The sequence below is a fragment of the Polypterus senegalus genome, chromosome 9, assembly GCF_016835505.1.
Source record: "Polypterus senegalus isolate Bchr_013 chromosome 9, ASM1683550v1, whole genome shotgun sequence".
Taxonomy (NCBI): domain Eukaryota; kingdom Metazoa; phylum Chordata; class Cladistia; order Polypteriformes; family Polypteridae; genus Polypterus; species Polypterus senegalus.
The window spans coordinates 39,445,025-39,462,721 of record NC_053162.1 but is presented as its reverse complement, the minus strand read 5'-3'; the positions used below and the strand labels follow the sequence as shown (position 1 = coordinate 39,462,721).

The window sequence follows — 17,697 nt, the reverse complement described above, 5'->3', positions numbered from 1 at the left end:
CAGGAAACTAAGTGCTCTGAAGATACAACACACTGTTGATGCACACATGCTGTTAAGCACCTTGACAAAGACACATACACGCCAGGATAGTGTGACTAAAATGCAGAATACCTTATCTAGCCAAGAATCAAAAAGCTGTACAAATACAAAAAAAAAAAACCTGCATTTGATTTGCATCTTAAGTCAAGCTACTGTAACCTTAGACCCAGAGAGTCCTTTGTAAAATATCATACAAGTGTTATACTAGTAATAATCTTTAACTATAATAATCTTTACGATAAAATATATCAGTATTTAAACTATACTAAAGTATAGTATAAAACTATAAAAACAGAAACAATGAAGAATGTGTTTTGTTCATTAAACAGGAATAATAAATTCAATAATGTTGAAAACAAATTTGTATTAATCCTAAATGATTCTATTTATTTCCTGTTAAAGTTTGGGTACTTTTGTTATTTTATATAGAAAAATATTTAAAACATTTGCAGTCCAATGCATATCATTATTAAAATGACTATTATTTTTTCAAATGAGAACCAGGCATACTTTTTTTTTCTCCATGTCACATACAAATCTTTATATTGTAATAGGCAATTTCTGAAAGATCAAGATAAATTTATAAATGCAAATAGAAAGAGTCATAGGCTTATTCTATATGACCTTTCCAAAAGAATCTGCATTTTTACAGGAAAACCTGACTTCACAAAATACAGACAACTTATTTTAATTAATTCTTTCAAGATTTCTAAGGGTTTTATGGTTATTTAAACTGGGTATGTTGAAAATAATCATGCTTTTGCCACAGTATAATTGGTGACAATCTAGGTAAAATTATATTAATTCCCAAGTAGACTCCACAGAGCATAAAAAATGAACATAGAAATTGGAAATGAATCCCATAGTCAGCACGAATATTACTGGAAACTCATCTTTAATCACCTTTTCAACACTTCATCAATATTAGCCACAGATGCAGTGTCAAGATGGCTAAGGGGGCGACCCAGCCGGGACGCCCAGGAGGACCGGAGGAGGGCTTACGCCTTCCCCAGACCATGTGCGGGCAACCCTATAGGTGCCCGTGGTCACTGCCTGGGGGCACCCCTATGTCTTTGGAGCCCTGGACCTCAGCACTTCCGCCACACCCGGAAGTGCTGGGGGGGAAGAGGAGCAAGGACACCCAGAGTGCTTCCGGGGATGCAGCCGGCACTTCCTACACACTGGGGCGTGTCGGTGGAAGATCGCCGGGACACACCTGGAGCACATACTGGGGAGCATAAAAGGGGCCGCCTCCCTTCATACAATGGCTAGAGTTGGAAGAGAAGAGAGGACAAGGCAATGCCGTCTCAAAAAACAAGGCCCGCTCATGCGTTACTTATTGGTCCAGTGACGTCACAATCGAGGTGCTAGTTTACAAACAGTGCCAGCGGAACTTTCCGTCTAAGATCATCGTTGAAGTTGTAAAGAAAGTTAATGGCATTTTAGTTTTTGATATAAAGTTATTGCAGTCATAAAAGTTATAAGTTCAGATGTCTGCGGTGCAGTGCAAGGTAATATTTTGATGTGTTTTATTTATTTTAAATGGTGAACAACTGCACCACGTGCCGGGTAACATCAATAATGCTGCAAATGGAGGTTAGGGCATGTAATGTCGAGAGTAGGCTTAAGAAAGGAATGTTTAGCTACAGTTGTGTAAAAATGTATATGAACAGTAAGCTGCAGGCATGGTGTTATTTAGTGTTGCAAATATGTGAATTTACTAGAATGGGAATTGAGTTGCAAACCATGAGAGGGACGACTGACTAATGAAACAATGGTAGCACTGAAACACACAGTATTAACATTTATTGACTTAATTCCATATTTGCTTGAAAATTTGAAGTTGAACTATGTTTTGACGGGAAAATTCCAAACTGACTGTCTGGTACAAACTATCACATCTCCGTACAAGAGATTCAGGAATCTGAAAAAAAATTGAAACTGATTAGTTTACTGCATGTTGTGTCTGTTTCTAAAGCTCAAGTGTCATTATTAGACTTCATTTCCCAATATACTGAAACAACTGATAGCTCAAATGATGACAATGTTGACATTCTTAATTCGGATTTGGTTACTGTTATCTCTAAATGTGATAATTTAATGTTAACTGAGGCACAGTCAAAATCACTTATATTTGTTGCTGGTTATGTAGGGTTTAAAATGGTTACAGGTGCAGTTCAGTGTGACATGTGCAGAAATGAGCTAGTCATGGATAAGTCATTGCATTTAGAATTTTCACAGGAATATAATTACCTGCTTGACTCAGACAGGGGTGGTCTGAAATGGCCCTCAGATTTGTTGGTTGAATGTGTTACACAAATGTTTTGATTTTACAGTCAATTGTTACTAGTGCCGAATACGAGTCAAATTTTTTATTGTTAAAAAAATCCAAAATCTGCATTAATTTCACTGTTTAACGAACGCCTAAACAGATGTGGACTGCAAGTTGGTAATTGTGTTTGTGGGAAGAGTATCTGTGACTTACTGAAGTTGTCCATGTCTACAGTGGCCAACATCTGTTAAAATAATTACTGCAAGTGCGCTGCAGATAAACGTGGTACTTTGAAGGAAAAAGCTAACCCCAAACGTAAACTGGCTACATTGACAAAAAAGAGGTAACTAATAAGCCAATTCTTCTGATTTAACGTTCTGCTTTCGTACAGATTAATATCAGCACATTTGTTAATTCTGATTATTTTATGATGGTATGAAAAAAATCATTTATCGTTTATAATGGCTGTTTGTATTTTATCTGGTGTTGCTTGTTATTTTTTAGATTTAACTGCATTAACAAAGTGTTAAATGTAGCTTTTCTTGTGATTATTAACGGGTAAATCTGCATTATTTTTCACATTACTTCTGTTTAATCCAGGAATATGTGATTTCCTGAGATGCATGTCAATATTTTTCATATGGTGCCAACCACTCGTCGCTGTGATTTTCTAGTTTTTTTTTTCTTACTTTATCATAGTCATTTTCATATATGAACATTCAGTATTGGATTGTTTTATTCAATACAGTATTCAGTGTTGCTCTTAGGTTAATCTCATGTTTAAGGAATTAATTGCATTAATTTTGAGTTGCTGATACTGTATCTATATAATAGTCACTGTTAAGTATGTCAAATATGTGATTTAAACGTTATGTGTGATGTTTTATATAAAAATAAATAAAATGCATAATGCAACTGACTTGCCTTTGTTATTTCACACATTGCATTAATTAATTTTACACGGGAATAATTTACACGCGTAAAACGCGACAGGTTCTCTATATGCGTCTGTTGCTGCTGTAGCACCTCGATTGTGACGTCACCACAGGCATGAGTGGGCCTTGTTTTTTGAGACAGCATTGGACAAGGTCTGGGAGGAGAGACAAGGAGGCGGCCTGCAGAAGTGAGGCATTGTTGGTTGGCCAGGACTTTGGGGACTTTTGGGGTTTGTGAACACTTTATTATTTGTAATTATGTATAATAAACGTGTGTGGGGTGATTTACATGCGTCTGCCTGTCTGTGTCCGGGCCAGCGTTCACAGTAGTTTGGTAAACCCAGCAATCTGGGAAAGTTCTTGAAGCTAGCTTTGAAAAGTTTTAATAAGACATTTGCTTCCATATAAAAGTAAAAATATACAGAGAAAGAAATAAAAAATTCAGACATGAGCGTCAGCAGGCTTTGCGCCCTAGGAACCAAGTTATCTGAACTTTTCTCTAACATTTCGGTAATTATTTACCATTCTGATGCCGATCTTTCTGACCATAAAATATATCATTATGATAGCAATTGACAAGAAGGATTCATAATTAATTGCAGAATTATGGTACAGGCAGTCCCCGGGTTATGGACATCTAACCTACAACTTACAAACGAGGCTGCAGCTGCAACGCATGCGCCTCAGTAACTGCTGCTCCATCATCTTCGGCCTGGGGATGCTGTAAGCAGTGGCTGGAGGTGGGCGATTTCGCTGCTCGCGCAGTGTGGTGTCTCTCGGGCGGCTCCAGGCAGCTCCCGACGGCAAGTGGTGACACCGTGGTCCATAGTCACTGGGGCCACAGCTATCGCTCGTGTGCAGGACGATGGTTAAGCTGCCCAAATAAGCAAAGTGTAAATGTATGAGCAAGAGGAAAACAATTCACAATTCAACGCTGATGCTGTGAATATTTACATATCTGAATAATTACAGAATATTTTAAGCATACAGTATAAGAAACATTTATCATGTTAGCCTGCCAGAATCTGGCTGTTACCTTAGTTTGTGCAGTCACATAGGCTAACATTACTTTCTGATTTATTAACCGCAAATGCGTGACATTACCCTTTCAACTTCTCGTACCTTTCAGGAACTATGATTCTGAGATGCTGTCTATTTTACAATATGGTGCCAACCACCGCCTTATTTCTGTTTTTTTCTTCACTTTCGTCATAGTCTTGTCTTATAGAAAATGTCGTTAGTTTATCCATAACAGTATTCAGTGTGCTTAGGTTATCTTTAGGTAAAAATTTAATTGATACCTTTTTTAAAATTTTTTTGTTTTTAAAATTTTTTTAAAAAATTATGCTGCAAAGGGCCCCGTTTGCGCGCTTTCTTTTCTACACCATTTCCCCCCTACAGGTCCCCGTTTGGGGACGACCTTTATGCCGAAAACTGCTTCAAGTGCCAGTTAGCGAGGGAGAAATTCCGGCTGATGGGATTTTAGCCCAAAACACCACACAGTCTGGAAAAAACCGGAAACAAATGAACCTCCGCACACAAACAAGTTACCTGGAAATTCCCCCTTTTTTTGCCACTTCCCTGCACTATAAATAACCCGCATTCATGGCATCCCCAAAAAGGTTCGCCACAAGCCCTCACGGATCCCATAAAATGCTTAGCGGAACGTTGCGTGGAGGATGTGCCGGGGGCGGTTTCGCGTACCCCACCCCGCCTCTCGCCCACCGCCACGCACTGTCCGGCCTTTGGTTGTCCCTATGCGGAAAGGCGCTGGGCCCTATCGGGCCGGCGCGCGCAAATAGCGGGCACAGGTTTGTGGCCCCTAAAGCCGTGTTACGTCCCGCTGGTACCCCGGGTTTAAAGCCAGGCAGGCTTCCTCGCCCGGTTGTTCCCGTGTGCAATTTTTCGACGCCCCAGCCTTAGCAAATGCAGCCAAAAAATCGTTTAAACCATTTTACTCCAAATGCATCAAAGGCTCCACCACCGTACGCCAAATTTGAGCCAAAATTTTGGGGCATAACGCCAGAAACCAGCCCGTCCTGGCGCAGCAAGTTTTCAAGCCTCTGGTGGGGCCACTTATCCTTACCGCCTTTATTCAACCTAACCCCACCTTTTCGACAACATCCCCCAAACCCAAATGCCAAACAGTTTCCCCTCTTCCTTTAAAAAGGGTGAGGGAGCGGCCTTTAAAGCGTGGACAGCCAAACCAACCTTTGGGCCGATTTTAATCCAACCCTTTTCCTTCGGGCCCCGTTGCACAGAACTCTTTAGCAACGCAAACTTAACCCCCCCAAAAAATTTTCAATGATGTCAAACCCCACTCGAGGGTCGCGCCCACACCCCGGAGAAAAAGCCGGTACGCGGGCAATTTAACAAAGAACAAACCCCGTTATTGGAAAACTAAAAAAACCTTTTCACCCCAACAACCCAAAGTCACAACCAAGCCCAAAAACCCAAAACCAAACCGCCAAAAACCGCAGGGAATGAGTTTCCCGGCCTGGCACCCGCCCCGATGTTTAAAAATTTCGGTACGTTGCAAAATGGACGAAAAGGGCCCACACCTTCAGATCCCAGTATTGAGCCGCCCTGACGGGGCCGGTAGATCAGCCTCGCTGTAAAAAATGTTTGAAATGCAACGTACTCTGATGCACGCACACCATTGTATCCTGCCCACACATTCGCATGAGAATGAGCCATACCAACTAGAAAGGAAAATTCACTTTACCAAATAAATACACCAAATAAATTCAAACAAAAAAAACGAGCTGACAGAAAGGAAAGCCGGGGTCCGGGCTAACGTTGGCATGTGGGAGGGAGCAAGGTCGAGCAAAGAGGGCTGCGCAGAGGAACCCGTGAGTGCGGGAGGGGTTGGAAAGAAGATGAGACAAAATTTGGAATTGGCCTGGACGGGAAGAAGTGAGCATAGAAGACTTGTAAAGCCGGCAACTGTTCAGGCTGTTACATCACATCATTCCAGCTTACTTCAGCACCAGAACCGTCACTACCACATACTTAATCACAAATTTCACTCCCGTTACTTCAGCTCAAGCCACCGCTTGAGCATATGCAGCACTAGCTAAAACAGCAAAACGGTATAGCTTGAGGCTGAATATTTTCGAAAGTAACAAAATTTTTTCATTCATACATCAGCCCTATTTGCTTACCTGTTTGTAGAGTCACAGCTATCCCTTCAATTATTAACCACCAAATGGTGACATTATCTTTACCTTCTCCTTACCTTTCAACACTATTTAGCCTGAACCAATCCTCACTAACTTCTAATCTGCTTCTGCCTCTTCAATCGTCGTCTGAAGATCGTATTCATGTTCACGGAACGCACGCACCATTCAGCTGACGTATTCTGGGGCAGAGTATTGGCGAAAGTTGCGGGGAAAAACGTATTTACGCCTCACTCCGCTTTCACAGTGTTTGTCAACACATTGTTAAACAGAAACTTTTATATTCTAGTAGTAGATGACAAATGTAGGCATAAACTATATATGTATGAAGCCTGAAGTTCATATAGCAGAAAACATTTTACAAGATAACCAGTCATTTATTCAAACATATAATCTGCAGAAAAAAAAGCGCCTTAACATGCTACATTGACACCAGTTTACTGTAGTTCACTCCGCGGGCTCAATAGACTCAGCCCGCTAAATCAAGGGCGGTCACCGCGCCTCCGCTTTGAGTAACTGCTCTGTCTTCTGTTTTAGATCAGCATACTTTTGATTTCACCTTAACAGGTGCAGTTTATGATCCTGTAAGCAGTTTTTTAATTACTTTTCACTCTTTCACACATGCGCAGATCAATCATAGCAACCCTCATTCGACACGCTGTTTTCACAGACGCGCTATAGCTCTCAGGTACCACAATGCATACTAACGCACAATCACCCCGGTTCTGACACACAAACGCTGGCGAAGCTGCCTTCTTCGTTCTCACCGTCACTTGCTTTTCGTTTTATTGAGTGTTCCTGCCAGTCCCGCATGTTGCTGTATGCTTTTTCTTTTGTACTACAGGACATGCAGAGGAAAGAATGGTAAAGACCAGTAACCGGCTATATACAATCATCAGACACTCCCCATCTGCCGTTTCAAGCACAGGAACATATATTGGTGTAAAAGTATAACAAAGTGCACTTTTTCCATCGCCTTTTCCTGTAAGAAGCAGTGTACACACTTCTCTCTATCCAGCATACAGCAACATGCGGGACTGGCAGGAACACCTAATAAAACTGAATAAAAAGAAAATCAAGTGACGGTGAGATATAAGAAGGCAGCTTCTGCCAGCGTCTGTGTGTCAGAACCAGGTGGGGGGGCGTTAGTATGCATCGTGGTACAACGCAGAGCTACAGTATAGCGCGTCTGTATTCTGTTTCTTTTGTACTCGAGGGCAAGCGAGAGGAGAGAATAGTAAAGAGCAGTAAGTTCGGGCGCTATATGCAATCATCAGACACTCCCCATCTGCCCGTTGTTTTGTTATACTTTTCAATACTTTTTATACTGCTCAAACGGACATGCTCAAAAAATACACGTGTAATGCCACGAAAAGTGCACGCAGACACTTCATTTCGCAAACAAAACAAGTGCACTTTTATTCAAAACTACCTGTATAACCGAAGAAAAAAGAAATCAAGTTACAGTAGGCGATTGATATAGAGAGAAGTGTGTACACTGCTTCTTACAGGAAAAGGCGATGGAAAAAGTGCACTTGAATAAAAGTGCACTTTTGTTATACTTTTACACCAATATATGTTCCTGTGTTTGAACGACACGGGCAGATGGGGAGTGTCTGATGATTGCATATAGCGCCGAAGTTACTGGTCTTTACCATTCTTTCCTCTGCATGTCCTGTAGTACAAAAGAAAAAGCATACAGCAACATGCGGGACTGGCAGGAACACTCAATAAAACGAAAAGCAAGTGGCGGTGAGATACGAAGAAGGCAAGCTTCGCCAGCGTTTGTGTGTCAGAACCGGGGTGATTGTGCTAGTATGCATCGTGGTACACTGCAGAGCTATAAGCGTCGTCTTTAGTGAAAACAGCCGTGTCAGATGGGGTTGTATGGATTGATTCTGAACGCGACTGAGAGAGTGAAAAGTGAATTAAAAAAAAAAGCTAACCTTTACAAGGATCATAAACTGCACCGGCTGTTACAGACTGAAATCAAATGTATGCTTTTATTCTAAAACAGTAAGACTAAGAGCAGTTTACTTCTCAAAACGCAGAGGCGAGGATCGAACCCGCGACCCCTTGATTCCCAAGCGGGGGCTGAGTCTATTGAGCCACGGAGTCAGTTACAGTAAACTGGTGTCAATGTCGCATGTTAAGGCGGCTTTTTGTTTCTGCAGTTATATGTTTGAATAAAAGTGCAATTGTGTTATTCTTGTGAAAATGTTTCTTTGCTATATGGACTTCAGGCTTCATACATTATATAGTTTATGCCTACATTTTGTCATCTACTACTAGAATATAAAAAAGTTTCTGTTTTAACAATGTGTTGACACAGATTACTGTAGAAACGGAACAGACATGAAATGCGTGTGTTCCAAACAACGATCTATTATTTCCACTCTAAAACTCCACTTCACTCCCAGATACTCAATCAAGGCATGAGCTGAGAGAAGTTCGTGCACGTTCTAAATTGGTGGGGGGATGGAATAGCCGGCTTCTCTTTATCAGCACATTTAGAAGACAAAGGACGCTGGCGGAGAGGTGTGAAGGGATTTAAGAAGCAGTTTAAGGTGGGATGGAATTACGAGTTTTTTCGTAGGCTCTGGTAATTCTAGTGTTAAAGACAAAGGTACAGGAAAGGGGTCCTAAGGGAGTAATGTCACCCATTTTGGTTGAGCTAATAATTGAGTAATATTAGTATATGTGGACTTCTGCACAAACTAAGGTAAAAGCCTCCAGAGCTCTGCAAGGCTAAGCATGAATGAGAATTTTATTAACTTGTATGAAAAAAATATTTGCTGTTCGCTTTTCAGAAAAATATTCAATATACAGAGAAAGAAATAAAAAATTCAGACATGAGCGTCAGCAGGCTTTGCGCCCTAGGAACCAAGTTATCTGAACTTTTCTCTAACATTTCGGTAATTATTTACCATTCTGATGCCGATCTTTCTGACCATAAAATATATCATTATGATAGCAATTGACAAGAAGGATTCATAATTAATTGCAGAATTATGGTACAGGCAGTCCCCGGGTTATGGACATCTAACCTACAACTTACAAACGAGGCTGCAGCTGCAACGCATGCGCCTCAGTAACTGCTGCTCCATCATCTTCGGCCTGGGGATGCTGTAAGCAGTGGCTGGAGGTGGGCGATTTCGCTGCTCGCGCAGTGTGGTGTCTCTCGGGCGGCTCCAGGCAGCTCCCGACGGCAAGTGGTGACACCGTGGTCCATAGTCACTGGGGCCACAGCTATCGCTCGTGTGCAGGACGATGGTTCGCTGCCCACCCACTACGCCGCCACCGCAGCTACTGCTCCTGACTGGACACAGGCTGAATGGAGTGGACGGGGGCGTTTCACTGCCTGCCCAGCACACACGGCTGGTAATGCTGCAAGCAGTGACCCAGTTTTGGCTGAACGGGGCGGAGGGGGTAGCATTGTAGTGTGCCTCGGATGGCTGCCTGTTGAATTGGGGTTGGGCGATTCACTACCCGCCTTTGGCCGCACCATGTTTGTTCTCGGTGGGCAGATGCTTCAGGCAGCATACTGTAGTGGAGGGGACTGTGTGGTGGGCGAGTGATGTTCGTACCCAACCCCAGTCATTCTCAATAGTAAGCCTGCTTGTACTGTTACGCACATAGAAGGAAGTTGTCTCTTGTCAGTACATCAGACGTGTTGACAGGTGCCTTCCTGCTATGATAGCATGTACAGTGAGTGCTGTGCAGAAGAGCTCATCTTAATCTTTTGTCTTCACCCTTCAACAATGTCTCTGAAACACAAATCTGATGCAAGCACTGGTGATACAGTAAAGAAGAGAAAAACCATCACCATTGAAAATAAAGTAGAAATAAAAAAGGTCAGAGAGGGGTGAAACCCCATCATTCATTGGCAGAGCACTTGGTTACAGTCGGTCAACAACAGCATTTATTAAAATAATGTACCCGTTTTGACTTGCATTCAAATTCAACTTAAGTACAAACCTACAGTCCCTATCTCGTACGTAACCCGGGGACTGCCTGTATTTGAGCATCTCTTTCTCTTGCACGATTTGGTTCAAAAACTAATCAGCACGTCATCATGTGTTTTAGCTCTAGACCATCCTCAAGAAACTGTGACACAGAAACACACACACATACATTTATGGTCACTACAGTATTTGGATTTAATAATCGTCATGTGAAAAAAGGCTGACTTGCATAAATAAGTAGAGCCGAATAAGGCAGTCAAGGAGCTTTTGAATTCAGCAGAGTGAAAAATGACAGCTGTCCGATTAACTGCGATTTTAGTTCCCTCTCCTTTCTCTTTCTCAGATCGCTTTTTGGAAGGACGTCAGTTTCGTAGTTTTTATGAACAGTTCGAAAATGCCTTTCCACATTTACCTTCTTTGGAATAGCAATGCTAGATCAGACAAACACACTTCGATTGTAACATTGTGAGAAAAATCTTCTAATTCCACATCCAGCTCATACCCTCCCAAACAGTTTTTTTTTTAATCCCTTCTTTAGTCGATATAAATTGGAAGGCTAACTAGATCACAGCTGGAGTTTTGCAGTAGCTTGTGCGCTTGATCGTGCGTGCGGGATGACCAGTGTGTTAGAAGAGAAAAGATCTCAGACTGGCCGCCCTGTATGTCAATCAAGTGGCAAACGTTTAAAAAAACTATTTTTTGAATGCAACGCGATCTACTGGTCGTTCGCGATCGACGCATTGGGCATCCCTGACCTACACACATTACATGCATGAGGAATGAGTTTCCATGTCTAGCCCAACTGCAGCAATGGCCACCATTTTACTTTTTTAAATTAAATAAGTTAATAAATTAGCACTGTCCAGAAAGCAGGAAACAGAGCTCAAGTGACAGGATTAGAAATGAGTACATTAGAGGGTTGGCTCAGGTTGAACGGTTTGGAGACAAAGTCAGAGAGAGAGGAGAGATGCTGGGTATATTGGAAAAAGGATGCTAAAGATAGAGCTGCCAGGGAAGAGAAAAGGAGGAAGGCCTAAGAGAAGGTTTATGTATGTGGTGTGAGAGGACATGCAGGTGAGATGGGTTTGACAGAGCAAGATGTAGAGGACAGAAAGATTTGGAACAAAATGATCCATTGTGGCAACCCCTAATGGGAGCAGGCGAAAGAAGAATACAGCAGGCTTAGTTTTTTGGCAGTTTGGCACTATTTTCAGGGCACTATTACATACTTCATCATCCCAATCTACTGTATAACGCAGTCACTGACCAGTTCTATAGAACTGTCACTACCACAACAAATGGCTTAACGTTCCAACAGCTCACATTGTACCCATCCTGCTTCCACAAATGCCATGTCAAGAGCCACTGTTTACTAGAGACAAGTAAGCTCACGCAAGGTGGTGTGTGCAGCTAGCAAGACAACACAATTGGCCAGTCTTGAGGCAGGAATATTTTTCTGAAAAGCGAACAGCAAATATTTTTTCATACAAGTTAATAAAATTCTCATTCATGTAGCCTGCAGAGCTCTGGGCTTTACCTTAGTTTGTGCAGAAGTCCACATATACTAATATTACTCAATTATTAACCCAACCAAAATGGGTGACATTACTCCCTTAGGACCCCTTTCCTGTACCTTTGTCTTTAAGCATTTTTTCTTATTTGTTCATATGGGTCACTGAATTTACTTTTCATATTATGGGTGAAAGGCTGCTAGCCCATCATAAACATTTCAAAGAAATAATGATTACGCATCTCAATGAAGCTTCAAATTTCCAGTGGTCAGTTAGTCAAATTAAAAGGAGTGAAACAGATTATGAATTCAATTAACAATCCAAGTCAATTTCTGTTTTGATTTTAACACAAGTAAATACTTCAGTCTGTATTTTGCCTTCAATTTAACAAAATTTAGTCAAAATTTCTTGAAACCAAAGTTTAAACAAAGGGCACCATGCACCATCTTCAATTCCTGCTGTGCAGCTTCTCAGCTGCATGCTCCAGTGCAACAGATGGCTAACATCATATGCATGTGAGCGTAACAAAACTTACACAATAAAAAAATAGTAATAATTTATAAGAAATTAGGCACAGTTATAAAATGGTAATTTTAAAAGACCTAAATATTCTTTCAAAAACCAAGAAACATTGCTTACCAAATAAATATGTGCAGGAAATTCTCACATTAAAAATTACTTATGGATATTAATTATTTGTGCTGGATACCTGAAACTTGTGGAGAATTTCAAACCCTGGGAGGTGTAGAAACAGTTTGTTCCAACACGGCTATCATACAGACAAAATATTTTTAGTAATCAACAAAATTTGGGACACCTGTAGGAATTGTTTCCATCAACCCATTACTTGTTCCCTGAAAAAATGCCTTTTGTATAACTCTGAAAATTACATTATTTTTTCAGTTTACTGCTTACTTTTGTACCATTTCATATTGTTTTCTAAGCGTGAACTGCTTATATTTAAGTAAAAGCTGGAAAAATTGGGGTGTTCTAAAACTTTTGACTGGTATATATAAAGCATACATATCTTCTATAAGTACCATTAAATGCTATACATTGCAGTAAAAAAGCTAATGCATGTTGTAAAGAAAAGCAATTACTAAAGATACTATACTTCAATAAATGGCTATTTAGGGTTATTTTGTATTTTTGCATATGTAAGCCAATAAATCAAAGTTAAATTATCTGAAACTAATTAAACTGGTATATTTCTAATCAAGGCAAGTTGGAAAATTGATTGTCAAATGATTTATTAATAGAACAGTGAGCTAATTTACATACATGGAAGAATAATAGGAGACCATCTCAATTAGGCAAAAAAAAAGATCTACCTGTAGATTATATTTTTATTTTATCTGACAGAAAACCTTTGCCCAAACTTGCTACATCTGTTCCAGTAATTCATTTACATGCAGAAAGTTGTTGTAAAAGAAGAAAAACAAAAAAAAAAAAACAAACTGTTGTACCTGACACTTACTATAGAAGTAAACAGCTATGCAAATTTCACCCCTGGCCATTACTTACAAGTTTAAAGCTACAGTCGTTCAACAAACTGTGCTACTGGAAAACCAGAAAAACAGTTCAGCAAGAAAAAACTAACCGTAGCCAGCAAATTAAGCAGTATACACTTAAACAAGCTATTCATTCCCTGGAGTCAGATATTCTTTCTTATGAGCTTAAAATATAAACAAATAAAAAGCTACTTTCATTTTATCACAGAAACATTCACTGTTTGATATGTAACTTTTAAACAGTCAACATTAATAAATGATATAAATAAATATATGGTTTATTTAAATGGCCAGTTTTCATTTCTCCGAGTTTTCAAAAGGTTCCAGATGCCCACATGATCAAATGGCTGGAGAACACATTGTCAAGACTCAAAATTCAGGACAATGCATGAAATTTTCCCAACATCTTTAAATGCTGAAATTGACACAGCTGGCTGGGAGATGTTAACCATGGTGTGAAGAGCTTCATCTTGTCAACCAGAAGCATCACAGTAGCAAAGGAGAAGGGTTGGGGTATATTACTGACCAATTACTATGATTAACAGTTTATTTGGTTGTAACCTTTACACAGGAGCAGATCTGAGACCAAACTACACTCCATTTTTTTTAATATAAAAATTACTTTCTTGGGGGTCATTCACCGAGATGAAGGTCAGGACTGAGCAGGCAGCCATATGCTTCAACGTTCTAATATTCTAATCACTAAAACTGAGTGCTTACAGAGCTCACCAGCAGGTCATATTTATGGTATTTAAATTTTTCAACCTCTTTAAAAAGAAGATGAAAAAGTCTAGGGTTGCATGGATCTGAACCTACGTTAGCAGGATTTGGATAAGGGAGAGAGCAAAGTATAAACTGAAACCCAGCCACCCCATACTTATTCATCTTTGCAGGTTCATTCATTCATTCATCCGTCCATCCATAAACAGAGTTCAAAAAACACTATGCAATATGTGCGCTATTGTGAGCATGGTTTTTGTTTTAAATACTTATGTTAGGCAGACATAAGTGTTTAACTAAAGAAAAAAGAAATAATCTTTCCAGGAGACTGTAACAAACTATGGGCTGTAAATTAAGGTTAATGACTTGAAACAATTGCACTCTTCCAATCTGACAGAAGGCAGAATGGCCTTAGAGCATCTAATCTATACAGGGTGGTCCAGATCCAGATCGTCTGGATGACTGATTTATGTGGGGACGATTCCAGTTCGGCGCAAAGACGATTCTTCATGTCATCAGTTTGCAAACTTCTCGATGGTCTGGGATTTTTTGGGTGATTTTCTATGTAATAAACTTAATAAGTTATAGCGTAATGAAAATTACATAATTAGCTCTGCACCACCCTATACATAGCATTGGTCAGTAGCTTCTGCATATAGCTTACTGAATGTGCTAAATGGGACCCTAATCCATTAGTACTGGTCAGTGGAAAGTGTGGCATATAAGGCTTGTCAAGACGCCTCAAAGACAGCAGCCCCATCAACTTGGATTTGATTTACGCAGACGGTGACATCTAGCTCGAGTGATGTAACATCATTCATACCAAGCGTGACAGACTGCCATACACAACCAAAAAACTGGAGGTGTGGACTTCCTCTGTAACATTAGTCCCAGAAAACAGCGCCCACTGTACATGTTTTGCAGGAAAAGAGTTGTGCCAGCATAGACTCATAGAGATGGGTTTTGTGAAAGGCACTTCTTTGAGGACTGTGTGTGTGTCCTTATATATGAAATTATTATATTGCAATATACATAAGGAGTGAAAGCTGCATTTTAAAGCAGGTTAAATGTATCTTTTCTTTTGTACCATATCTCTGTTGTCTTAATATTCCCACCAAGGTTACTGAAAGGACTGTGTACAGGTTCAAGTATGAGCTGAATTTATAAAAAGAACACATTCCCTTGCTTCCTGTTGGATACAACACAGCATAATTTGTAGTGCATAATGGAAAAATCAGGTACAAGGAAAAAAAAATTAAAAATCCATAACTAAGCTGTCATTCCACTGCACTGCATGTTTACTTACATGTTCACCTGGGCAAAGACGCTGATAAGTAGGTCATGCAAGCCTTCACAATGCAGATGGATACCAAGTACCCAATGAAAAGCCAAATGGAAACAGGAAGAATGTAAAACCTCTGTACATACTGTGGTAGGGAAAAGATTACAGAGGCAGCATTATGTTGTGCAACTCTACCACTGTGTATGAATGTTTATGGGTGCATAAAAAAGAGCTTATTAATAGTATTTAACATATTTCCATTAACTATTAATTTACGCAAAGGTATAAATAAATGTGTTTTAATCCATCCATCCATCCATCATCCAACCCGCTATATCCTAACTACAGGATCACGGGGGTATGCTGGAGCCAATCCCAGCCAACACAGGGCGCAAGGCAACAAACAAACCCTGGGCAGGGCACCAGCCCACCACAGTAAATGTGTTTTAAGTTGTTTCTAAAAGAATGAATCGAGTCGGCGGATATCATTAATTAAGGTAGGTCGGACAAAGTTTGGGCGCAATTGATTTGAAGGCTCTGATCTCCCATAGAGTACAGTATAGTCTGGGACACAACAAGATTGCCAGAATTGCTGGACCTTAGTGGGCGAACAGGACCATAGAGATGGAGTTGGTTGCTGCTGCAGTTTGATGCAAGGAAATTTAAAGCTTTTTAGGTTAGGAATAAAACTTGATATTCAATTCTATAACACATAGCCAGAGAAGTTGGAGCTGGATTGAAATGTGTTTGCTGCTGCTGGTATGTGTAAGGACTCGTGAAGCAGAGTTTTGAGCTAACATCTCAATCATCCTCTTAATGTGTCCAAGTAGAATTCACAACATATTCACTTCCTTAATACAGAAACAGCACAAGCAAGCACTCAGATGTCAGCAAAAAGAACTGGGGCCGAAAAAATGAAGTTACAGAGTAATACTACAAAAGGAAAAAATAGATGACTGGCCACCAAAGGCAGAAGGTCCGCCTCTAATAACATGTGAAAGAAAGCGTTCACATCTTGAACACCCTTCATATTAACCGTACCGTGACACACTGGTCCATACATTTTTTCATTGTATGGAAAGATAACTTTCACTGAACCGGCAAACCCCAATTTTAGGAATGCAAGTGTCTCACGCGAACTATACAGTTACGGGCGAAAGTCAAGGAATAACCGTGCACAAGTCGGCAAAAGGTATTAAAATAATTTGGAAATATCAGTTTTACCATCGAGTTGTCCATGATGTGGGCTACAGATACCAAAAACCACACAAAAGCGAAATCCGACATGAAGTGATGGTTAGCTGAACTGTACATAAGGAATCGGAAAGACTTGCCCTATGCTCCACAAATATCTGCAAATCAATTACGGTAAAGTGTCAGAATTCACACATTTTCTTCACATACATATTGAGCACGTAAAATATGTGCACACCCTCAGTCAAAATTATGCTTACTTTTCTTGTCCAGCCTTGTCCCTAACGTACCGATAATATTATAATATTCAAATGTTTAGGTTAACAAATAAAACCGATATTAAACCAAGTGGATAAAGCAGATGCTCTGTCAGGCCTCAAACATATTCAGCAACAGTTTCATCATGGTACAGATGCTTCCATTCTGCCAATTCGACGGCTATTTTATCAACATAAGAAAAAGCTTTTTCGTGAAAAAATAAGGTTCAGATGATCTTCTCCATGCATTTATTTCCCAAGGCCTCTATATCCCCTGCTTCAAGTATGTAACATACACGGTACTCACCCTCCAACGTCTCGCACTGCACTAGGTTAAGATAATCTTCTTGCGTCAGGATTCCAGCTTTGAAGCCCCGGACCAGCCCTTCCAGGTAGCCATTATCTACATTGAAATAAAGTTCTGGAAAAATAGACATGATGGACTGATTGTTTTAATTCTCTCTTTTTTTTCCCCTTTTTTTTCAACGAGTAAATGTTACCGATGCGAGATGCCCAGCTACTAATTACGTGAGGCCAGAAACCCCCGGCTGCAGCCGCAGGAAGAGGCAGCACGTGACTCAGGGAGGCACTCACGTGACTTACACAGACGATGACATCTAGCTCACGTGACGCAATGGCTAGTTCCCGTACCGCCGTTTTGCTCGTGACAGTCATAAGTCGTGATGCCGTGATGGCTCTGTGGAGTTGTAATTTTTCTTTATTTGATTATTAACACATTTTTACATCTTGTGATTCAGCAAATCACATACAGAAACAGCTCAGTGCACCTTATAATAATATAATTTTATAAGCGCGCAGTAGATGAAGTTGT

General features: G+C 40.3%; 1 protein-coding gene across 1 annotated transcript in view; it reads right to left on the bottom strand.

Moving 5' to 3' along the window:
- Positions 1-17,456, bottom strand: part of atp6v0d1 (ATPase H+ transporting V0 subunit d1) — a 53,555-nt gene extending 36,099 nt beyond the window's left edge. The window contains 1 exon segment of the mRNA XM_039762948.1: positions 17,173-17,456. Coding sequence (XP_039618882.1) covers positions 17,173-17,302 — 130 coding nt within the window. The 5' untranslated portion in view covers positions 17,303-17,456.
- Positions 17,457-17,697: the final 241 nt, after the last annotated feature.